The sequence below is a fragment of the Lepidochelys kempii genome, chromosome 1 (assembly GCF_965140285.1).
Source record: "Lepidochelys kempii isolate rLepKem1 chromosome 1, rLepKem1.hap1, whole genome shotgun sequence".
In the NCBI taxonomy this organism is placed as follows: domain Eukaryota; kingdom Metazoa; phylum Chordata; order Testudines; family Cheloniidae; genus Lepidochelys; species Lepidochelys kempii.
The window spans coordinates 237267715-237293478 of NC_136380.1; the positions used below are offsets into that span (position 1 = coordinate 237267715).

At 40.2% G+C, this 25764-nt stretch overlaps 1 protein-coding gene across 1 annotated transcript in view; it reads left to right on the plus strand.

The window, feature by feature from the left end:
* Window positions 1-25764, plus strand: part of PLCZ1 (phospholipase C zeta 1) — a 122648-nt gene that overhangs the window by 21990 nt on the left and 74894 nt on the right. Inside the window, exons 4-6 of the mRNA XM_073319008.2 lie at window positions 12195-12396; window positions 14620-14764; window positions 21164-21316. Of these exons, the coding sequence (XP_073175109.1) occupies window positions 12195-12396; window positions 14620-14764; window positions 21164-21316 (500 nt within the window). The remainder of the gene's footprint in view (window positions 1-12194; window positions 12397-14619; window positions 14765-21163; window positions 21317-25764) is intronic.

Sequence of the window (25764 nt, forward strand, 5' to 3'; positions counted from 1 at the left end):
CTACTGCAAATGAGCCCTTGGAGACACAGGAAGACTCTGTAGAGGAAATGGATGATTCCAACAACCAAGAACAATCACTAACTCACAATTCTTCTTTATCTCTGGATGAGGTGGTCATGCCACTCCCACCCACCATTGCAGGTGACTCAAAACAATTTCAGGAGTTATTCAAACGGGTGGCATAAAGCCAGAACATCCAGCTGGAAGAGGTGACTGAAAACCAACATTAGCTCCTCAAAATACTACACCCAGCACCCTTGACTAATATTGCACTATAATTAATAGCACCCCAATAGAACCAGTAGAATTAGTATGGCAAACAGCAGCAACCATACCTCCTACATTCAAAAGGGCAGACAGGAAGTATTATGTGCCCAACAAGGGTATGGACTTCCTATTTTCATACCCTGAGCCAAACTCCTTGGTGGTGGAGGTGGTGAACTGACAGGGGAAACAACCCCATTATAAATTCATCCCACAGGACAAGGACTCAAAGTTATTGGATTTGCTTGGCTGAAAAATCTACTCATCGGTGACCCTTCAATTTTGCATGTCCAACTACACAGCAGTACTAGTGAAATATGACCGTGATAATTGCCAAAAACTAAAACTCAGCAAATTCCTAGCAGTCATCTCAGAAGATGAAAGGGAGCAATTTCAATCCACCATAACTGAAGGTCAGCTCGTGGCGAGGACAGCTTTACGAGCATCCCTTGATGTTGTGGACATAGCCACTCACACAGCAGCTATGGCAGTAGTCATGAGGAGGCCTTCCTGGCTACAATCCTCTGGAATTCCAAAGGACCTCCAGACTAAATTCGAGGACCTCCCCTTTGATAGGGAAAAACTATTCTCTGCAAAAACAGATGAAGTCCTACAGTCAATGAAGGACTCTCAAACGACGCTCCAAACCCTGGGCATCTATACAACCCTAACAGATGTAGGAGATCCATCCTTACCAGTGCAATAGAGACACAATTGGACAGCAACAACAGAGATCTTTTGATAACCAAAGGCACAGACCACAGAGACATCGCCCTACCCAACCCCAGACTGCAACGTCCCAAGCACCTTCAAACAAGACACAATTTTGAAGCATTGGTCGAGGGTCTGACCAAGCTCCCCAACTACCAGTGCCAATAGAACCAATAATCCAAGTTTTTGGTCATTGACTCCGACCATTTGACCATATGTGGGCCACCATCACGACGGACCACTGGGTTTTGGAGATCATTCGAACGGGTTATACCATCCCCTTTACCTCCATCTCACCTACCCTGTCCCTCTTCAGGGACTCTTCTCACAAGCACCTATTGAGACAAGAAGTAGATCACCTGCTACAATTAGGGGTGTGGAACAAGTTCCAACACAACACAGAGGCAAAGGGTTTTACTCCCATTATTTCCTGACTCAAAAGAAAAACAGAGGTTAGAGACCGATGCTAGATTTCAGAAAACTCAACAAATTTGTCCACAACCACAGATTCAAAATGGTCATACTGAACTCGATCATCCCAGCTCTGGAAGAGCGGGACTGGTTCTCAGCCCTCGACCTACAAGATACTTACTTTCACATTACCATCCATCCTGCACAGATCATTCATATGATTCACAGTGGGACAAGATCACTTCCAATACAGAGTATTGCCATTCAGACTGTTGGCAGCTCCACGGGTCTTTACCAAAACCCTAGCGGTGGTAGCTGCTCATCTACACAGACAGGGAATACTGATATTCCCAAACTTAGACAATTGCCTACTAAAAGGTCCTACCAGGACGGAAGCACTACACATCACTTGACAAATCATCATTCAATGCACTCCCATGGGCTACAAATCAATGAAAAGAAATCTACCCTAACTCCAGTACAATAACTGGACTTCTAGGAGTGCACCTGGACTCAGTAGAGGCCAAAGCATCGCTACTGATGCCCCGATTCACAGTACTGACCTCCCTCATATTGGTGATCTCAGACAGCCCGTGGGGGTATGCATGCACCTGCCTACAGCTCCTGGGACATATGGTGGCCAACACTTTCGCAAATTACACCAGCTCTGCTTTCAAGGCTGGCTGAATTTGGTATATATTCCACGAAATCACAGCCTAGAAAAAAGACTCAAACTGACCCCAGACGTCCTACATTCACCGCGATGGTGGACAAACCCAATAAACGTGTGCTCAGGCATCCCATTTCAGCAGGATTCTCAATACAAATACAATAGATGCCTCACTGATCGGTTGGGAGTTCACCTAAACCAACAAAGAACCCAAGGCAAGTGTTCCCCCATGGAAACACCCTCACACTTCAACCTGCTCGAATTATGCATGGTTCGCAATGCATGCCTACATTTGCTCCCCATTATACGAGGCAAAATGATAAGGATCCTGATGGACAACATTGTGTGTATGTTCTATATAAACCACCAGGGTGGTGCACGTTCCCACTCTTTATGTACGGAGGCCTTAAAGTTATGGAACTGGTGCATAAAACACAACATCTCTGTTACAGCAGCTTACCTCTCAGGCTGACGGAACATGATGGCAGACACTTTAAGCGGACCGTTTTCCTGAGAGCACAAATGGGAACTGAACAACACATATTTCACATGTGGGGATCACCACACATAGATCTGTTAGCCACATCAGTAGACAAGAAATGCCCAAAGTTTTGCTCATGAGCACGACTCGGAGCACGATTCCTGGGGGACGCTTTCCTCATCAAATTGAATGCTCCTCTCCTATATGTATTCCCATTGATAACTCTGATCTCCGGAGTGATACACAAAATATGAACAGGCAATGCCAAAATAATACTGATAGTACTGACATGGCCCAGACAGACTTGGTTCCCTTACCTGTCACGCCTGGCGATCTGTAAACTGTTCACTCTCCCTTGCCTACGGAATCTTCTCTCTCAGGACGACAGCGAAGTCCTCCATCTGTACCCAGAGAGACTTCACCTGAAGGCATGGCTCCTTCATGGCTCCGCCCTGACAAATTAACCTGCTCACAACAGGTAAAACAAGTATTAACAGCAGGAAACAGAGGACACACACTGTCTACCTCCAAAAATGGAAAAGACTCTTTGTGTCAACAACAGAAAGATGAAAAGGCTCTGCCATATTGACTCAAAGTTTATTCAAATGGATATCCAGCTATATACATACATCCTATTCTCTACATAACACTGAAGCCCCTCCGGGCATCAGAGCCGACTTGACAAGAGCTTTAGCTACCTCCATAGCATTTCTTCACAATGTTCTCATTCTAGACATCTGCAGGGCAGCCACCTGGGATTCTGAACACACATTCACGAACCGTTATGCAATAACTCTCAATTCCATTTTGGACACATGAGTAGGTGTCATTGTACTAGCCTCAGCAATGAACTCCAGTTCTTTCCATCTTCATGAGGGCACTGCTTTATATTCACCTGAAGTGGAGCACCCACAGTGGAGCACTGGAAGAAGAAGAGAAGGTTACTCACTTTGTGCAATAACTGAGGTTCTTCAAGATGTGTGTCCCTCTGGGTGCTCCACTACCCACCCTCCTCCCCTCTACTTCAGAGTTCGCAGTAAGGACTCTATGGTAGAGAAGGAACTGAGCAGGTTGGGACATGTGAGCGCTGGTTGAATCACCAACGGCACTGTGAGACGGCTACTGCTCATGCACGTCCCAACCAGGCACTGCTACCAAAAATGCGTCCATGCTGAAGACGGGCTCTGCTCAATAATGATCCAAAGAAGTGCAGACCAACACATGTTTACTTTCATCATGTGAGTCAGATGACACCAGCCGGAGGCTGATTTTCCTTTTTGGTGGTTCTGGTTCTGTAGTTTCCGCATCAGAGTTTTGCTCTATTAAGACTTCTAAAAGCATGCTCCACACCTCAACCTTCTCAGATTTTGGAAGCCAGTTCAGATTTTTAAACCCCGGGTTTAGTGTTGTAGCTATCTTTAGAAATCTCACATTGGTACCGTCTTTGCGTTTTGTCAAAACTCCAGTGAAAGTATTCTTAAAATGAACAACATGTGCTGGGTCATCATCCGAGACTGCTGTAACATGAAATATATGGCAAAATGTGGGTAAAACAGAACAGGAGACATACAATTCTCCCCCAAGGAGTTCAGTCACAAATTTAATTAATGCATTATTTTTTTAACAAGCATCATCAGCATGGAAGCATGTCCTCTTGAATGGTAGCTGAAACATGAAGGGGCATATGAATGTTTAGCATATCTGGCACATAAATACCTTGCAATGCTGGCTGCAAAAGTGCCATGCGAACATCTGTTCTCACTTTCATGTGACATTGTAATTAGGAAGCAGGCAGTATTATCTTGTTTGTCTTAGTGAGTGGCTGAACAAGAAGTAGGACTGAGTGGACTTGTAGGTGCTAACGTTTTACATTGTTTTGTTTTTGAGTTCAGTTATGTAAAAAAAAATCTACATTTGTAAAGTGCACTTTCATGATGAAGAGATTGCACTACAGTACTTGTATAAGGTGAATTGAAAAATACAGTAACTCCACACTTAACGTCCTCTTGCTTAACGTAGTTTCGATCTTACGTCCCTGCTCCATTACAGAACATGCTAGTTTAAAGTTGTGCAGTGCTCTGCTATAACATTGTTTGGCTGCCTGCTTTGTCCACAGCTGGTAGCACCCCATCAGCTCCCCTACCCTGCCCCAGCACCTCCCACCTGCTGGTGGACCCCGCAGAGCAGTGCCTTCCCCCTGCTTTCCCTGCATCCTGCCCATGGCAATCAGCTGGTTTGCGACGTTCAGGAGGCAGGGGAGGGAGTGGGAGCCTGCAAGGACATGGCATACAGAGTAAAGGGGGAGAAGGTGGTGGTGGTGGGGAGAAGAGGCGGATTAAGGGTGGGAGCTTGGGGGACGGGGTGGAGTGGGCGGGCCGAGGGTTGAGCCCTCCCCGCCCCTGGTGCTTGCACAGTAGGGGGAGCTGCCACTGCTGCTGCGCAACGTGCTTCTCCTAGCCTACGGCACTTTCAGCCTCCTTGCCTGCCTCATTGTCTGCAGTGCCAGTGGGCTGTGCTTGTGTGGGGTAAGGCGGGGGCACCTCCCATTGCTTCATTGAAGGAACAAAATGGACACCGCGTAGAATCAAGCATGTGGGTTTATTACATACAGCACTGACTTGCTTATTAGGCTCAAAGACACTGCCAAACAATTGATTACAGTGGATTATATGGATTTTCCATGGGCAGAGGGAAATGACAGGGTAGGTGGTCCCAAGCCCCTGGATAGGTTGAGCAGCAAGACAAGATAAGCACAGTAGCCAATAGTCAAAGATTACATAATGTCTCCACCCATGGTTTCAGGTTAACAAGTAACATACAATTAGTACACAGGTGTTTTTCTTTAAACAATGTATAAAGTGTATAAGTATAAAATATATATGTTGAATTCTGATTTGGGGTCCACAGGAATGAAGTAGCTCCTCTGATTCTCCAACAGGTACATACCTGGGGATTAAAACAAAAGACATTGAAAAGTATATGGCAATAAAAATTGTCTTTTAAGTTGCCCATTTGTGTTTCTAAAGGCAGGCACTGGTATCTGGGAAAGGAAACCTCTTCCATAAACTCAAAGTTGGTGTGTGGGGAGAGCATGGCTACCTCATCTTGCAGAGGAGTATACACAGACGCAGACATAAGGCCTCTTTCATTCCTTTGGTCTGTTTGCAGCTTCAGATAAGAGTGCCAATTACTGCTCCCCAACTGGAATTTTGCTTACCATGCTTATCTTAGTAAAAAGCAAGGTTGTCTCTTGTTTATTCTGCTTCTTTTAGCTAATATTGTTCACTGTTTGCTGGTCCTCTCAGCATCCTGACCAAACTCTGGACTTTGGGCCTGTAAAAAGAGCTGACATAACCTATATCAGCAGCACATGGATTTTGGCGCTTCATTCATACTCAGCAATGATATTCCCATTGCGTCATACTCAGCAATGATGATTGTAGTATTAAATTATTTGTTTAAAATTGTTTAAAACTTATACCTGTATTTCATTGCTTATTTAAAATTGTTTAAAATTTCCCTGGAACCTAACCCCCACTATTTACATTAATTCTTATGGGGAAATTGGATTCGCTTAACATTGTTTCACTTAAAGTCACATTTTTCAGGAACATAACTACGATGTTAAGTGAGGAGTTACTGTGCTGTTTATCATTTTTACAGTGCTAATATTTTTAATAAAAAATTATAGTATAAGGTGAGCACAATACAGTTTGTACTCCGTGTTGCAGCTGAAGTCAATGTATTTGAAAATGTAGAAAAACAAAATATGTAATACATTTCAGTTGGTATTCTATTGTTTAACAGTGTAATTAAAACTGTGATTAATCATGATTAATTTTTTAATTGCAATAAATTTTTTGGAGTTAATCTCATGAGTTAACTGTGATTAATCAACAGCCCTAAGCAGAACACATCAGCCAGGTATCTAAAACAGGATTCTCTGTACCACCTCTGAACCTCAGTCCACCCCAACCAGTATCCCATCTCTAGCTGTGTCTGATTTCTGATGCTTCAGAGGAAGGTGACCCTCTCCCACCTGCCAGATTACAAATGTGCATCAAGAATAAAAAATCATCCTGACCCCTACAGACATCCATTTTAAGCCATGAAGCATGAGATTAGATTATAGTCACTCTAATAATGCAGAACTACAAGTTTTATGAGCAGGTGGAGGGCAACATAGGCAATCCCATTCTTCCCAAAGCCCATGGAAGAAGGGAATTAAAAGGGGGAACCATAGATTCACAGACCCCGGGGCCAGATGGGACTACCTTGAGCATCCAACTGACTCCTTGCATACACAGGCCATAGAACCTCTCCCACAGAATGGATTAAAGCATATCTTTCAGAAAATTATAATTTATAATTAGAAAAGTATCCAATCTTGTTTTAGAGACCCCATGTGATGATGAGTCTACCACCTTCCCTTTAAACTGTTCCAATGTTTAATCATCCTCATAATTTTTCAAGGTTGAATTTTTTCAACTTCAACTTCCATCCCATTGGAATGTCTTTGTTGGCAAGATTGAAAAGACCCCTTACTATCAGATATCTTGTCCACTTGTATGCACCTATGCACAATGATCAAGTCACCTCTCAACCTCCTTTTTTGAATAAATTGAACTACTTAAGCCTCACATCATAAGGCTTGTTTTCCAGACATTGGCCATCCTTTGAACTCTCTCCAGTATTTTCATATCCTCCCTGAAGTGTGGACACCAGAACTGGACACACTGTTCTTGTACTGGTCTTACCAATGCTGTGTTCATAGGCAAGATCACTTCCTTACATCTACTTGACATTCCTCTTTTTGAACGTCTAAAGATTGCATTTGCTCTTACTGCGACAGCATTGCACTGAGAGCTCATGTAGAAGCAATTATCATTATGAGCCCTTTTTCTGAGTCACTGCTTTCCAAGACACAGCCTCCCATCCTGTAGGGTTAACCTACATTATTTATTCCCAGATGTATTATCTTGCATTTGTCTGCATTACAACAAATTTTATTGGATTGTGACCATTTAACGAGGTGATTAGATCAATCTGTAACAATAACCTGTCATCCTCATTATTTATGTCAAGGTTCCTCCCCCACTCTGAACTCTAGGGTATAGATGTGGGGACCTGCATGAAAAACCTCCTAAGCTTATCTTTACCAGCTTAGGTCAAAACTTCCCCAAGGTACAAAATATTCCACCCGTTGTCCTTGGACTGGCCGCTACCACCACCAGACTAATACTGGTTACTGGGGAAGAGCTGTTTGGACGCGTCTTTCCCCCCCAAATACTTCCCAAAACCTTGCACCCCACTTCCTGGACAAGATTTGGTAAAAAGCCTCACCAATTTGCCTAGGTGACTACAGACCCAGACCCAGACCCTTGGATCTTAAGAACAATGAACAATCCTCCCAACACTTGCACCCCCCCTTTCCTGGGAAATGTTGGATAAAAAGCCTCACCAATTTGCATAGGTGACCACAGACCCAAACCCTTGGATCTGAGAACAATGAAAAAGCATTCCGTTTTCTTACAAGAAGACTTTTAATAAAAAATAGAAGTAAACAGAAATAAAGAAATCCCCCCTGTAAAATCAGGATGGTAGATATCTTACAGGGTAATTAGATTCAAAAACATAGAGAACCCCTCTAGGCAAAACCTTAAGTTACAAAAAAGATACACAGACAGAAATAGTTATTCTATTCAGCACAATTCTTTTCTCAGCCATTTAAAGAAATCATAATCTAACACATACCTAGCTAGATTACTTACTAAAAGTTCTAAGACTCCATTCCTGGTCTATCCCCGACAAAGACAGAATATAGACAGACACACAGACCCTTTGTTTCTCTCCCTCCTCCCAGCTTTTGAAAGTATCTTGTCTCCTCATTGGTCATTTTGGTCAGGTGCCAGCGAGGTTACCTTTAGCTTCTTAACCCTTTACAGGTGAGAGGAGCTTTCCCCTGGCCAGGAAGGATTTCAAAGGGGTTTACCCTTCCCTTTATATTTATGACAAGCCCTTTTTCTGAGTCACTGCTTTCCAAGACACAGCCTCCCATCCTGTAGGGTTAACCTACATTATTTATTCCCAGATGTATTATCTTGCATTTGTCTGCATTACAACAACTTTTATTGGACATTTAATGAGGTGATTAGATCAATCTGTAACAATAACCTGTCATCCTCATTATTTACTGCCCCACCAGTCTTTGTGTCATCTCCAGACTTAACCAAAGGTTTCATAACATTGTCTGGATTGTTAATACAAATATTAAATAGCAGTGGATCAAGAGCTGATCCCTGGGGACACTACTAGAAATGTATATCACCCCGTTAACAACTACATATCAAGATCTGTATTTAAACCAGTTCGTAATCCAGTCAATGTGTGTGTGTCTGTTAATTCCATACAATGCAAGTTTTTTAATAAAAATGTCATGTGGTACTAGGTCAAATGCCATGGAGAAATCCAAGTACACTATAACAACACAGCTACTTTTATCAACCAAGCTTTTAATCCTGTCAAAAAAAGGCAACAAGTTTGCTTGACAAAAGCTACCCTCCATGAAACCATGCTGACTAGCATTAATTATATTTTAGCCTCTAATTATTTATTGATAGAGTCCCAGATAAACCATTCCACTATATTACCTGGGATCCACATTAAGCTAACTGGTCTACAGTTCTCTAGATCTTCCCTTTTACCCTTTTAAAACATTGGAACTACATTGGCAACCACCGTGGGAAGGGGTATGAAGGAACTAGAGTAGCCAACAGGGAAAATGTTAGTGCCATATTACATCCGATCTTAGAGTAGAACTGTCTCCTGGGTTCCAGCCAGCCCCTTCCCTCCTTCCTGTATGGGGACAGAGTGTCATGGTGTCCCTTATTTTTAAAATTCTACATTAGGGATCCGAATGTTAAAATAACACATGCAGCATATTGCATTAATTATTTTTGCATTTTACCATTTTACTTATTTTAATTAATGTTTTAATGTGTCGGAGTTGGTTTCCAAGGGATATTGGAGCCAGTTCAGGGGGTTGTAATGTCTCCCTGCCCATGTGTAGGAGCTGGTTCAAGCATACCAGTAACCAGTTTGTGTCTGTATGTGTCTCACTTCTCTCTATTCAGGAGGGCTAGCACTAGTAGGATGCTCCTGGAAGATATAAGGCATACACATTGAATAGGACCAAGATGTCAGTGCTGAGAGATAGTAACTGTATCATGGTTCTGCCATAATAATGGTTACAAATAAATTTGATATCCCTTATAGGAGACCCCAGTGAAATTGGGATGTTTCCCATAACATAAAAATATTAAAGAGAAAGCATGACAAAAACTTATCAGAAGAGACTTCACAATATTACAACTTTTATATTAGAGATGTGAAAGGCTTTAGCTAAATCTCCACCTGGCAAAATAAATACTTACTTCACAAACTACCTCTTAATAATGTCTTGGGCAATATAAAGTCCAATTGACTGATGTGCTGAGTGTCTACAATTGCCACTGATTTTAATGAAAGTTAAGGATGCCCAGCACTTGGCAGGGCATAATTAGCTCCTCAAACAAAATTGGCATATGATAGTACTTAAGCAGAACACTTTGACAGAGCACTCTTAGTCTGTCCATCAAGTTTCATCAGACACAGCACTTAGAGAAAAAAATCTGTTCTGTGGTATCTTTCTACTGGTATAATATATACAATTATTTCAAATACTTTGGATTTGTCTTTCTCTTAATTAATTTCTAGAAATTAGCTGTCATTACAGATTGATGGATTTTTGTGATTTGCCTTCTAATTTATTTTTTGCTTAAAAGGGAACTAATTATTTTTACAAAATTCCCTGAACTGTAAAAATCGTGTAAAATCATCTGCAATAACTGTTCTAGAGAGAAGCAGTTCAGTGCTTTTTTAGTTTAAAATAAAATTTTTTCCTTAGGTTCTACATTGTCCAGCCCTACTCAGATCATCAACTTCTACTACTTGAAGCCCTTCCTCAAAGGTTCTCATACTCAAAGAGCTAATACACCTCATTCAGTGGCCTGTGTAACCTCGGAACATCTGACAGATCCTAGGCCTGAGCAATATCATTTTACACATTTTATGCTGTAGGGGTGCTGCAACAGTTTTTATAGTGGAGGTGCTGAGAGCCATTGAACCAAACTTTAAACCCTGTATATAATGGAAACCACTTCAAGCCAGGGGATGGGGTAGCACCGCCCACACCTCTAGTTCCAGCACCTATGTACGTGTCTCTCTTAATCTATGTAAAGTACTGAGTAGTATTTACAAAGTGTAAAAACGTTTTAAAACACTACTCATCTTTCCAGTCTAGACAAGCCCTACAACTGAAAAATACTCTGTGTTCCATTTTTGTAGCTTTAATCCGTGTAATTACAGTGAATTCTTATTCTGATAGAATACTTTTAATCAACATTCATATTACAGTGTGAGAATTGCTTCCCTAAGAAGTAATATACTGGTGATTCTTTATTCCTGGTCCTCGAACTAACCTGAAGAGATCAGGTAAATGCTTTTTTTGCAGTTGGGTGTATATCGGTTCACCACTTTAAAATATTTTCATCATCCTATTACGTTGTTAGTCAAGTTTGTCCTATGAAAACACAGGTAGGTTACAATCAGAAGTTTGCAAAATCACAGACTAGTTGAAAATAGACTTCATTTAATAGTCTAGTGACAGTTTTTCTCTACCTTTTTGATATCACAGACTGACTTTCTGCCTTCCTAAACTGTGTTAGGGAGATCTCAGGGACTGGCACCAGTCCACAGGCTGGTCGTTGAGAAACACTGTTCTAGTGGTCTTCTGGGTTTGCAGTGATATCACTTGCCACCAGCATAAAATATGCTGAGGTGTTACATTGGAGCACAAGTTGACATTCTAATGAGACTGCCTGTCATGAAATCAGTTTTAAATAATGTGTTGAATGCCCTTGTTAAACTAGGTATTGGGGAGCAGTTAGCGCATTTTGCAACAATTGAGGGAATTTTGTAAACATGATTTAGAGCTCATCTTTAACATTGTTATGATTTGAGATTGTTTGATGAAGAGAATATTAATCCATTTCCCTGTATTGTAATGTTTCATCATAGTTTACTAATTTCTCTTTTCACAGTTTAGGAAGAGCAGTCTTCTAGTGGGAATTCTAGGATGCAGTACTATCTTTCATCTCTAACTGACACTTTGCAGAACTGTTCCTGAGCTCTTCACAGACAAGGACATTAATCTCTTGTTATGGATTGGTGAACATATTACCCACCAAAAATAAATTAACAGTAAAATTTTTCTTTCTACTGAAGTACAGTTTTTTAAAAATGTGAAAAGTGAGAATATTACATAGCTTTGGTTCTTGATGTTCATAGAAGAATTATAACATCAGATCTCATTCAAATCATTCTCTCATCATTTAGAGCTTCATTGACTCCAGGACTGCAAGCATTTGTTGACCGTCTTTATATTATATCTGATTAATTTAAAAACTGAAACAAATAGTTGTGGGGTATGACGGTTAACTTCTTCAGAGCAAACCATTTTAAAAAAAATTAATACCATGAAAAATAGATAGGTAGAAATGTTATTTAAATTGACGACTGCAAATGTAATTTTTTTGCTCTCTTTATTTTTACTTTTAGTGCAGAGAAAAAAACAGATGTCATTTGAAGGATTTTTAAGATACATGAACTCAAAAGACTGTTTGATATTTAAAAGAGACCACACAATTGTTTACCAAAATATGAGCTACCCATTACGTGATTATTTTATTTCGTCTTCGCATAACACCTACCTCATATCTGACCAACTAATAGGGCCAAGTCACCTTTGGGGTTATTCAAGGTATTGAAATGCTTTTTTTGAATTGTAATCAAATTACTTTACAAAGTGGCTAAACTACAATTTATTGAGTCTTTCACAAATGTGTGTTTAGTAATAAGGAATAAAAGATTCTATTTAAAACAATGATGAAAACTAGAATAATATGATTTGAATTTGACCGAGTGAAATTTTATTTGGTGTGTACACATTTTGGTATATTTGCCACCCCCTCTGTCTACACTCTAAAAACTATCCAAACCAAAGTTTTTCATTGGCTTCACATATACTACTGTCCCTTGCAGCAAATAAAGACATCTGCAGGACATTGTTCTGTATGTTACTACATTGCAGTGTTTAATCTCCACATCAGTGAAAATATATAATTAATCTTCCATTAATTCAAACAAATATGCGATCAAATTCTGGATGCAGCTGAGGTGGTGAGTGGACCATCTCTATGCTGGTCTACGTCTTGGTGTACACAGGAAGAACAGTTCTAATCTACACCAGCTGGTTATGGTACCCAAATGAGCCATTCACCAGCTAGAGATTGACAGGATGCTCTGACCATGCCTCCTCACCATCTCCCAAGCTGGAGTCTGGATGGGAGTGCAGAAGCCAGGTACATTGGCTGGGGACTCCAGCATGCCCAGTGTGGGTGTATGTGAGTATGCATGCATGCATGTGTGCTTATGAAAGGGAATGTAGTGGGCACAGTAAAGTAGGGAAAATATATGCACATGCGGGGGAATGGAGAGGAGAGGAGAGGAGAGGAGAGATTTAGGTTGAGAGGGTATGCTGGGGAATGTGGGAGATGCAGGAGGAAGGAAAATATGGGGTGAATGAGCACAGGGAGTGTGGAGGAAGGAAGAAGCTGGAATTTGTTTTGTAATTGTGCAGGGGAATGCGGTGGGTTCAGAAAGAAGAGAAAACTGGAATGAGGAGAAGAGAAGGAAGGGGGAAATTGGGGGTTGTAAAGCAGAATGTAGGGAGACAGGAATTTGGAAGACAGGAGTCCAACACTCCAGTTTCTTTGCACTGCTCTGGTGAAACAAAGCTGCTGTAAACATAACTTAGCTGACCAATTTTCTTGGGCTGCTTTGCACAGCTCCAGAATGGGGTAAGCAATCAGAACATACCTGTGATTCTGGATCTAAAAGTTAAATGTTAAAAAACTATTTAAGCTACATAACTTCAAATCATTAGAAATATCACATGACAGCATTTTCTTTCAGTTTCTTACCTTGTGTTCATGTATGAATTTTTATTTAAATTAAATAAGGAAATTCCTAGACAAAAATCACATTAAGATGGAGTTAAGTTTGAGAAGACTTATCAGTACTTTACAGTAAAATACATTACATGGATGGTATGATTATCCCCAAATCAAAGATTATAAACCAAAGAAATTCAGATTTATGGTTAAACTTAAAAGAAATCCAGACATATTAAGATATGGAAATGCACATTTAGGGCACCCAAACAACCTTTACTCTCCGTTGCAGTAAAACTATGAAGGGACAAAAATCTGATGTGTTTACAAATTAGTTTAATCTAATCTAGACCACAGAATCTAAAATGCCTTAATCAGAATCATATGGTTATTGCATGGCATGCTATAGACTATGGTCCTGCCTCTCTTCCCTTTGTGGTGTGCTGTGCATCCTTGGGAAAGTTGGGAGGAAGCAGTCTCTGAACTCCTCAGCATGCAGGTACTGTAACACTGCCTGGCGCTTTGCACAGAGGTAGGGGAAGGCCTCCTTATGCCCTCCTCATCTGTGTAAAGACTAGACATATTCTGGCCCATTGTAAGCTTTATTAGTGATGTTTTTATACTTTGAGTTAATAACTTAGCTGGAGTTTATTCAAATATAAAATCCTAACATAAATAGAACTTCAAACATTTCCAATTTTAGGCAGATAGCCATTGTTCAAGAAAATATTTCACTTAAACTAAAACATTGGCTATATTTTTATCTGTTAAGGGTTCATATTCATAGAATCTATTTTTTCCCCAAGAGGCTCTGATAAGGCTTATTATAAGCCCAAGGTAGATAAGAGAAAATATACATCAACTTTATATCCATATCATTCTGTAGGAATTTTCTTTTATGACAGTTTAGGTATGTTAATATTTTTGTAGTTACTCAGATTATGCTATTTGTAATCAGAAATGCAAGAAAAATGCTTTTGAACATGGTATCTCCTTTTTAGATTGTTATTTTTTTCTTCTTGTTTTTAAAGTGCTCTGATGAAAGGATGTCGTTGTTTGGAAATTGATTGCTGGGATGGACCGCAAAATGAGCCCATTGTGTATCATGGTCACACTTTAACAAGCAAAATTACATTTAGAACTGTCATCGAGGTGATAGATAAGTATGCGTTTGCGGTATGTACATATATTTGTTGAAAAGTGATGAATGTTAATACACATAAGTGTTAACACACTTGTAATTTAGGGTGCTCTGGAAAAAATAAGATGGAATAGTGCTTGGGGTGATGGGTACTGTAGATAAAAGAAATCTACAGTATCTGATCTTAACTCTGTAGCATTTTAAATGAAAGGCAGTCTCATTTGGTTGATAATTCAATGTAATTTAAACTTTGTGGACTGAATCCGGAAGACCTTCCTCAGCATATTTAGGCAAAATTCTTATTTGAAGTCATTGAGAATTTAGCTTGAGCAAGGACTGAATATATACTGAGTAAGGATTTCAAGATCTGATGCAGTAAAGTTTCCTCTCTTTTTGTGTGTTGTTTTTATGTCTTTGCTCAGACTTCTATGGAAAAAAATCTATCTTCTGTGGTGTTGAAACTTAAAATATGGAGGGAACAAAAGTATTACACTGGAACGTTGTTTGAGTCTTATTGTATTTTAATTTCCTCTTAATTCTGATAATTTCCCGCCAGTTTTAAAACGAGCTCTGAAAAAAGTTATCATTTCTTATGAGTCAGTTGACCCATTAAAATGTTGTCCCTTCTGCCTATCTGTAGCAGAACAAGTGGAAGTTAAAGTTCTTTTGGTACTAACCCATTCTTCTATATTGCTGCATGGCAAAACTCCCAGTGAAGTCAAGTAAGGGCCCTTTATGACAAATCTTTGAGTTAGGTCAGTTTGGATTATATTTATTCTCTGTGTATGTGTGTGTGTGTGTGTATACCTACAGAATATACATACACACTGAAAATAAATATAATCCAAACTGACCTAACTCCAAGCATGTTAGTTTGGGTGTATATACATACACACCCACACCTATTGCCTTTTCAAAGCTAACTGGACTAATGTCCGTAAAGAACTTAGTAGGTCTCTGATTTTTAAAATGTGTTTAATACAAAATTATGTCCTTTCACTGCTATACATATTTTATGAGTTGTTTAATTTTTGCCAAAATACAGAAGCTTATATATTACTGCAAAGCATCTATCTGCCGCCCCAACCAGGAAAACCAAGAAGTCTGCTGCTTGCCAGGAGCTAGGATTCACGATGTGACAGAGAGACTGCCGAGACTCATCAAGCCCTTGGATTGCTATCCCTTCCTGCTTCTCCACGTGGGCACCTATGATACTGCCAAGAATGACCCTGAGCGGATCACTGCAGACTACGTGGCTCTGGGAAGAAGGATAAAGGAGTTTGAGGCACAAGTGGTGTTCTCCTCCATCCTCCCCCTGGAAGGAAAAGGCCTGGGTAGAGACCGTTGAATCGTGGAAGTCAACGAATGGCTACGCAAGTGGTGTCGGAGAGAAGGCTTTGGATTCTTTGACCATGGGATGGTGTTCCAAGAAGGAGGAGTGCTCCACCTAACGAAGAGAGGGAAGAGCATCTTCACAAGCAGGCTGGCTAACCTAGTGAGGAGGGCTTTAAACTAGGTTCACTGGGGGAAGGAGACCAAAGCCCTAAGGTAAGTGGGGATGTGGGATACTGGGAGGAAGCACGAGCAGGCGAGCGCGAGAGGGGAGGGCTCCTGCCTCATACTAAGAAAGCAGGACACACAGCAAGTTATCTCAAGTGCCTATACACAAATGCACGAAGCCTGGGAAACAAGCAGGGAGAACTGGAAGTCCTGGCACAGTCAAGGAATTATGATGTGATTGGAATAACAGAGACTTGGTGGGATAACTCACATGACTGGAGTACTGTCATGGATGGATATAAACTGTTCAGGAAGGACAGGCAGGGCAGAAAAGGTGGGGGAGTTGCATTGTAGGCAAGGGAGCAGTAGGACTGTTCAGAGCTCTGGTATGAAACTGCAGAAAAACCTGAGAGTCTCTGGATTAAGTTTAGAAGTGTGAGCAACAAGGGTGATGTCGTGGTGGGAGTCTGCTGTAGACCACCGGACCAGGGGGATGTGGTGGATGAAGCTTCCTTCCGGCAACTAATGGAAGTTACTAGATTGCAGGCCCTGGTTCTCATGGGAGACTTCAATCACCCTGATATCTGCTGGGAGAGCAATATAGCGGTGCACAGACAATCCAGGAAGTTTTTGGAAAGTGTAGGGGACAATTTCCTGGTGCAAGTGCTGGAGGAACCAACTAGGGGCAGAGCTCTTCTTGACCTGCTGCTCAGAAACTGGGAAGAATTAGTAGGGGGAAGCAAACGTGGATGGGAACCTGGGAGGCAGGGACCATGAGATGGTCGAGTTCAGGATCCTGACACAGGGAAGAAAGGAGAGCAGCAGAATACGGACCCTGGACCCTGGACTTCAGAAAAGCAGACTTTGACATTGGCCATTATCTTTGAAAACTCATGGCGATCGGAGGAGGTCCCGGACGACTGGAAAAAGGCTAATGTAGTGCCCATCTTTAAAAAAGCGAAGAAGGAGGATCCTGGGAACTACAGGCCAGGATGTACAGGGAACTGATGGGCAGGATCCCCTGGGAGAATAACATGAGGGGGAAGGGAGTCCAGGAGAGCTGGCTGTATTTTAAAGAATCCTTATTGAGGTTACAGGGACAAACCATCCCAATGTGTAGAAAGAATAGTAAATATGGCAGGAGACCAGCTTGGCTTAACAGTGAAATCCTTGCTGATCTTAATCACAAAAAAGACGCTTACAAGAAATGGAAGATTGGACAAATGACCAGGGAAGAGTATAAAAATATTGTTCGGGCATGCAGGAGTGAAATCAGGAAGGCCAAATCACACCTGGAATTGCAGCTAGCAAGAGACGTTAAGAGTAGCAAGAAGGGTTTCTTCAGGTATATTAGCAACAAGAAGAAAGTCAAGGAAAATGTGGGCCGCTTACTGAAAGAGGGAGGCAATCTAGTGACAGAGGATGTGGAAAAAGCGATTGTACTTTTTTGCCTCTGTCTTCACAAACAAGGTCAGCTCCCAGACTACTGCACTGGGCAGCACAGCATGGGGAGGAGGTGACCAGCCCTCTGTGGAGAAAGAAGTGGTTCGGGACTATTTAGAAAAGCTGGACGAGCACAAGTCCATGGGGCCGGATGCGCTGCATCCGAGAGTGCTAAAGGAGTTGGCGGATATGATTGCAGAGCCATTGGCCATTATCTTTGAAAACTCATGGCGATCGGGGGAGGTCCCGGACGACTGGAAAAAGGCTAATGTAGTGCCCATCTTTAAAAAAGCGAAGAAGGAGGATCCTGGGAACTACAGGCCAGTCAGCCTCACCTCAGTCCCTGGAAGAATCATGGAGCAGGTCCTCAAGGAATTAATTCTGAAGCACTTAGAGGAGAGGAAAGTGATCAGGAACAGTCAGCATGGATTCACCAAGGGCAAGTCATGCCTGACTAATCTAATTGCCTTCTATGATGAGATAACTGTCTCTGTGGATGAGGGGAAAGCAGTGGATGTATTGTTTCTTGACTTTAGCAAAGCTTTTGACATGGTCTCCCACAGTATTCTTGCCAGCAAGTTAAAGAAGTATGGGCTGGATGAATGGTCTATAAGGTGGATACAAAGCTGGCTCAACGGGTTGTGATCAATGGCTTCATGTCTAGCTGGCAGCCGGTATCAAGTGGAGTGCCCCAAGGGTTGGTCCTCGGGCCGGTTTTGTTCAATATCTTCATTAATGATCTGGAGGATTGCACCCTCAGCAAGTTTGCAGATGACACTAAACTGGGAGGAGAGGTAGGTACATTGGAGGGTAGGGATAGGATACAGAGGGCACTAGACAAATTAGAGGATTGGGCCAAAAGAAATCTGATGAGGTTCAACAAGGACAAGTGCAGAGTCCTGCACTTAGGATGGAAGAATCCCATGCACCGCTATAGATTAGGGACTGAACAGCTAGGCAGCAATTCTCCAGAAAAGGACCTAGGGGTTACAGTGGACGAGAAGCTAGATATGAGTCAGCAGTGTGCCCTTGTTGCCAAGAAGGCCAATGGCATTTTGGGATGTATAAGTAGGGGCATAGCCAGCAGATCGAGGGACGTGATTGTTCCCCTCTATTCAACATTGATGAGGCTTCATCTGGAGTACTGTGTCCAGTTTGGGGCCCCACACTACAAGAAAGATGTGGAAAAATTGGAGAGAGTCCACCGGAGGGCAACAAAAATGATTAGGGGACTGGAACACATGACTTATGAGGAGAGGCTGAGGGAACTGGGATTGTTTAGTCTGCGGAAGAGAAGAATGAGGGGGGATTTGATAGCTGCTTTCAACTACCTGAAAAGGGGTTCCAAAGAGGATGTATCTAGACTGTTCTCAGTGGTAGCAGATGACAGAACAAGGAGTAATGGTCTCAAGTTGCAGTGGGGGAGGTTTAGGTTGGATATTACGAAAAACTTTTTCACTAGGAGGGTGGTGAAACACTGGAATGAGTTACCTAGGGAGATGGTGGAATCTCCTTCCTTAGAAGTTTTTAAGATGTAGGCTTGACAAATCTCTGGCTGGGATGATTTAGTTGGGGATTGGTCCTGCTTTGAGGAGGGGGTTGGACAAGATGACCTCCTGAGGTCCCTTCCAACCCTGATATTCTATGATTCTATGAAAGTAGATCTCACTTAATAGGAGCAAGTTAGTTGCCATCAGATGAGAGAATGGTTTCTGCATTCCATGTGGTGATCTTTGTTATGATGCTGTCCATCAATTTCAGCAGATTTATCATTCTGCCTTGCTTGTGTCTGAGCTTTCTGATGAGTAAGGAATGAGTAAAAAGTGCTGCAGTGGGCAGTATAACAGGACTGAAAACTCTGCAGTACATAAAATGTCAGCCCATAATCAGATTATCAGAATGCAATGCCATCTGACAATATTTAACCGACAGTTTCAACTTGAAATCTAGACAGTTTAAAAAAACGTAAGTTAAAAGTAATGTCTTGAACCACACCTTCTCCTGCGTCCTCATGTCAATTATTGTGGTTCTGATCACAGTTTCCCATTTTTTAACAATATTTTTCTCTTCCCCCTTGGTTTGTAAAAAACCCACACAATCAAAGTGGGAAACTGATTAAACACAAAATGATGTCAAATAAAGAAAGAAAAACTGAACAAATAGAGAAATATTTTTTACTCTAGTCTCTTTCAGTTATAGTAACCATAGGTGTTACATTTAACATCATTTGTTTAATTTTTTTCAAACAGAATATGATTTTTATTTCTTTAAAAGATAATAGCTATGATTAAAAGATGTCAGATACCAATGATTGGGCCAGATTAAGATTCTTTTTAGACTGCAGGGACCTGGAAATAGCAGTTTATGATGTTTTCCTTGTATTTCTTTTCCCTTGTTTCTCATTACTAAGACTATTTGCATCCAAACAGGATCATTAGTTCTAAGCAATTCATCCATTCCTCTTCACTTTAAGTAATAATTATCTACCAGCATGCCCTAATAATTCCCAGAGCAACTTGTGATATTACTTGCCGGTCACAAGAGAATGATTTTTAGGTGGGTAGTGACTATTAGCCCTAAAGAAATGAAGAATATTTTTCTACAAAATATGCTGGAATGAAGGAATAAGTTGTATAGAAAATATAGCACTGAAATAAACTGATGTCTAAATTGAATGTTGATGTTTTTAGATGTCAGCAGCTTTTAAAACCTCTGCTGAATTTAACCTAAATAATTTTCCATGCTTTAGTATATTTCTTGGGTATTTTTTTTTTCTGGTTCACATCATCACTATTTGCTTCTCAATATTCTAATCTGTTGAGAGGCTCTGTGGCAGCGACAGGCAGTAGCCAGTGTGTTGCTGTTTTGGCAGCTCCTGAATTTATTTGGCTGAATTTCTTTGCCATTATATGTGTGGTGAATATTGTTTCCTGCACCTACCATCTCTTAGATTCTTAGTTGATTTAATAGCTCTTTTCTCTTTTCTTGCTCCACACCCAGCATTAATAGGCATATAATAAAACTCTGGTAAACTTGGTTGTCGGCTACTAACCACTGGAGAAATAAACTTCAGTATGCCCTGTTTTCCAAGATCAGAGCATAGACATTCAAGATTTCCCAGTTAAAGTACTGTGACCAGGTTAACTGATCTTTATTTGGCTTCCCTTGTCAAAGTCTTTCTTCTGTTTATGTCTACATTTAAAGCTATCCCCATTTCTAATGGTCCTTATGTTTTTGGATTTTGTTTCTGATATTAACTTTGAACTTGAAAATTACTCTTCTAGATTCCAGTTTTACTTTTCCTCTTCCATAAATATTACTGAGCTCGATGATGCTGTGTTATTAATCTGGAATAACTAATAATACTATTTGGAATATTTTAAAATTAATGAAAGTACAAATACCCATATGCTTTTTTGTAAGATATATTGTGCATCTAGTAGTTCTGTTTTTAATTATTAATTATTATGGCCTTGAAATTGTATTTTTAGGTGTCTGACTATCCTGTTGTACTGTCTTTGGAGAATCACTGCAGCCCTAAGCAACAGGAAGTAATGGCAGACTATTTAGAAACTATTCTAGGTGACAAACTTCTTACTACAATAATTGGTGATACGTTTCCTACAGATCTACCTTCCCCTGAGGTAACAACATTAATTTTCTCTCTGTGAAAGATTAGAAAAAAATTCTAGTTTTCTGCAGTTGTTGTGATAACCTCCTGAGGCATTTTTGAAACTATCACATTTAGTGTTTAAAACATCTTTGTGCTTCAGATGGTAAAACAGAATTAATTATGCATCATAGAAATAATAAAAAATAAAATAAATAGAAACCAAAACATGCAGGTTGATATGCGCTTGTTAGGAAAATGGTGTTTCATATAACAACTTGAAATGTATAGATGGAAAAGCATAGTAATCCAGTATTTTGCAAAGTCTTGGATCTTCCGGTTCATAAAATCATGATTTAACATTTTCCTTAGGCTTTGAACACATTCAGTCTTTTATTTTATATGCAAATGTAGATAGTTAAAACTTGTTGCTAACAGTTTGTTTTAAAAATTCAGACATGACAGGCAGCTGCCGTAATGTGCCGCATTATTATCATTACTTGTATTATGGAAGCACCTACAGGTGCTAGCCAAGATCAAGGCCCTATTGTGCTAGGCGCTGTATAAAACACATAGGGCCAGATTGTGAAGCCCATACTCACATTGATATATCATGAGTATTTCCACTGAAATCAATGAGACTTCTTGTTAAGTAAATTACAATTCAATATGAGTAAGGATATGACAATCTGGCCCATAGTAAGAAACAGTCCCTTCCCTGAAGAGTTTACAATCTAAATAGACAAGGCAGACAATGAGAGAAAGGGAGTGTTACTATGCCCGTTTTACATATTGGGAATATATGCACAGAGAGATTAAGTGATTTGTCCAAATTTATACGAGAAATCTGTGCTACAGCCAGGAACTGAATACCTCTTGACTCTGAGCCCAGTGCCTTAACCACAAAACCATTCTCAGTGTGCTTGACCTCAGGCAATGTTTGTCAACTGGTGGATTGTGACATCTAGGGTGGGTCACAAAACACAACTGGGGGGAGGAGGAAGGGTCACAAGGCACTGAAAATTTTATTGTGCTCTCAAGCACAGACTTTCTTGCTCCTCTACTCCCTGCACACCCTTGCCATTTGAGATCAAGTATTATCTGCTAATCTCTTGAAACAGAAACACACAAATAAATTATATAGGCTTATAATTTATGTTTTTTACTCTTATTTTTATAGGAAATGTAAGCGTGTGGTATAATTTTGTTACTTTTTACTTTAAATAGTGGGTCACCTACCTGAAAAGGTTGAGAATCACTGTCCTAAAGGATAAAAAAAAAAAGATTGCCACAGAGAAAGCAATTTTTGGTTGCAAAATAGTTTGCAAAGGTTTTCCAAAAAGAAAGAACATAGATATTACATATGCTTTTATAAACAATGTTATGGTAGGTATTTATTCAATAAATGTAAAACAATTAATAAATAAGCCAAAATGTTTATAGATTTGACCTTAGTATTTGCTGCAGGCTTACCATCATACTAATCTTGTCTGCATTTGATTTTGAACCTTTGAAAATCATGCCATAGGAAAAAAGCACAATTTACATGGGGTGATCTGGGCTGCCTCAGAGTCTCTCTATGAACAAGCTGCATTTATCAGTCTTGGTGGTGTCTAAGAATTCTATGTCCTCTGCAGCAAAAATTGAATCAATTAAAGGTATGGTGACCAGATAGCAACTGTGAAAAAATGGGACTGGGGTGGGGGGTAATAGGTGCCTATATAAGAAAAAGTCCCCCAAAAAAGGGACTGTCCCTTTTAAAACGGGACACCTGGTCACCCTAATTAAAGGGTCTGTAAAATAAAGAAGTCTATATTGAGTGCCCTCCATAGACTGATTACCTTGTGTTGTAGGGAGTTTTCTTTATTTTTCCAACTCTACAAAGCTACTCTCTAAATATGACATTATGGGGTTCCACATTTATTTTCTCAAGTGTTTCCTTATCAGCTATCTCAGTTTCCAGATAAAAAGATTCCCTCCCTCCCCAAAATGCTAGAATTTGCAGACTCAACCTTTGATTTAAGAGTCAACCTGAGTTCTTTCTTTTCTGTCCATCATCAAAAGTAGTAAAAAAAATTCATGTCAAATTAGGCCCCAAGTTTCTCCTTTGTAATCCCATTTTCTTCAAATTCTGTCCTCAGTGACACCTGAGCAATTCCAATGCCTGTAATTGGTTCACACAGATGGAACATAGTACATAATTCTGATGTACTGGTGAACACGTAGGAGTAAAATCAGCTCATTCTCATTTAGCTGGGTTGGTTCAGTGGAATTAAGTGTAAAAAGCAGTAAAAAGTTATTTTGTCACGAAACTCATTAGCTATGGCTCTGAATATGGACAGGGAGCAAATCTGCTGAATAATAAACTGCATTTTTAGACAGTTTCTTTTGAAACTGGAACTACCCTTTGGGCCTGTTCAAAAGCCTTTCCATTGGCTTCAATAGACATTGAATCATATTCTTTAAGGCTTTGAAACTACTTATCCAGGCTCCAACAAGCAATATAAATGCAGTATAATGTAAGTGGGCCAGATTCTCAGCTCCAGCTGGGGATGTGATCTGACCACAACCCCTCAATTTCAAATTACCTCAGTGGAGAATTACCTCAACTGGGGTAAAGCAATGTAGCTGGTTCCTACCCCAACTCCTTACCCACTCCCCTGTCTAGGTGTGTTGGGGAACTAGCTGGAGGACTGGAGCAGAGCTCTGTTCCATTATTCCAGCTCTCACCTGATGTCTGATCCTTAGGAATCCATAGCCAGCTGTTATAACTTAGAGGGTTATCATGGTAAAGGAGAGAACTTGGACAAGAGTTATTAATTTGGATGATTGAGCAAAGGTACTTTTTTTCTACCATTACAGTCTTTCATTTTCTAAGGTATAAAATATTTATTTTAAATTAATTGTTTAAAATGTAGGGATAATTAAAATTTGTAATAACTGCTTTGATATGAATACTGGACTAAACACAATGGGAAAAAATCATCCTTGAAATGGCTTAGTTGGAGTCATTGGACTTATACTGGTGATGAGTTCCGTCCAATATACTTGACAATTAAGTTTGAAATGTTTTCTAAAGGTTCCCACTCCCCCATCAAATGGGTACTCACTCCTTTCCTTTCAGAATACTTTTCAGTTACTAGTACAGTTTAGAAATATTAATTGTTAAATTCAGAACACATGTGTGAATGTAGTTATCTTTATAGTTTTATTTACATACCGTATGGATTGGATGCTTTGAGTTCCATCCCCTTTCTTGTAAATACTCTGAATAACCCATCTATATTAATATGTTAACTTTCCTTTTTCATTTAATATTTTGTGAAAAAAAGAGAAAACTGTCAAGAAGAGTAATGTTGTTTGCAAGGAAACAGTTATGATGGTTTAGTTTGATCAGGTTACAGGGTCTTAAGATTTCTAAAGTTCTAATCAGCAAGGTCAATACATCAATATACATTTATTTCATCTAAAGTGTTAGCTATCTTCCTTCCTCCGTTAGCACTTCACATATTATGTAGTTTCTCAAATTCTTTTCTAGATATTGATTAAAAACTGTGCCTTATTCCAGTGATTCTCAGACTTTTTGTCTATTTCTGTCAAACTAAATGAGCTGGGTTCCCACTTCCATGTGTGCTAGAGACACTATTCATTTACATCAACTATTAATGAAATACTACAATATAAAAATACAATAATTCCTCGCTTAATGTTGTAGTTATGTTCCTGAAAAATGCTACTTTAAATGAAATGATGTTAAATGAATCCAATTTCCCCATAAGAATTGATGTAAATAGGGGGGCTTAGGTTCCAAGGAAATTTTTTTTTGCACACAAAAGTGTGGATAGATACATAGATAGATAGATGTGTATATATACACACACACATACACATACACGGTATACATTTTAAACAAACAATTTAATACTGTACACAGCAATGATGATTGTGAAGCGTTGTTGAGGTGGTGAAGTCAGAGGGTGGAAGAGGGTGGGATATTTCTCAGGGGATGCCTTACTGCTAAATGATGAACTAGCACTCACCTGAGCCCTCAAGGGTTAACACATTGTTGTTAATGTAGCCTACAAGGCAGCATGAATGGAGGGAGGGGAGACAGCATGGCAGAGAGAGACAGAGACACACACCGTGTGTGTGTGTGTGTGTGTGTGTGTGTGTGAAAGAGACAGAGATACACACCGTGTATGTGTGTGAGAGAGAGAGACACCCACACACACACCCTGTGTGTGTGTGAGAGAGACGCACATTGCCCCTTTAAGTACACTGACCCCACTCTAAGTACACTGCCTTTTAAAGTAGATGAGCAAGTTGAGACAACAGCTGCTGCCAGCAAGCTCCCTCCATCCTGAGCCCTGTCATGCCCCCCCCTTTCATAGATTCATAGATTCATAGATATTTAGGTCAGAAGGGACCATTATGATCATCTAGTCTGACCTCCTGCACAATGCAGGCCACAGAATTTCACCC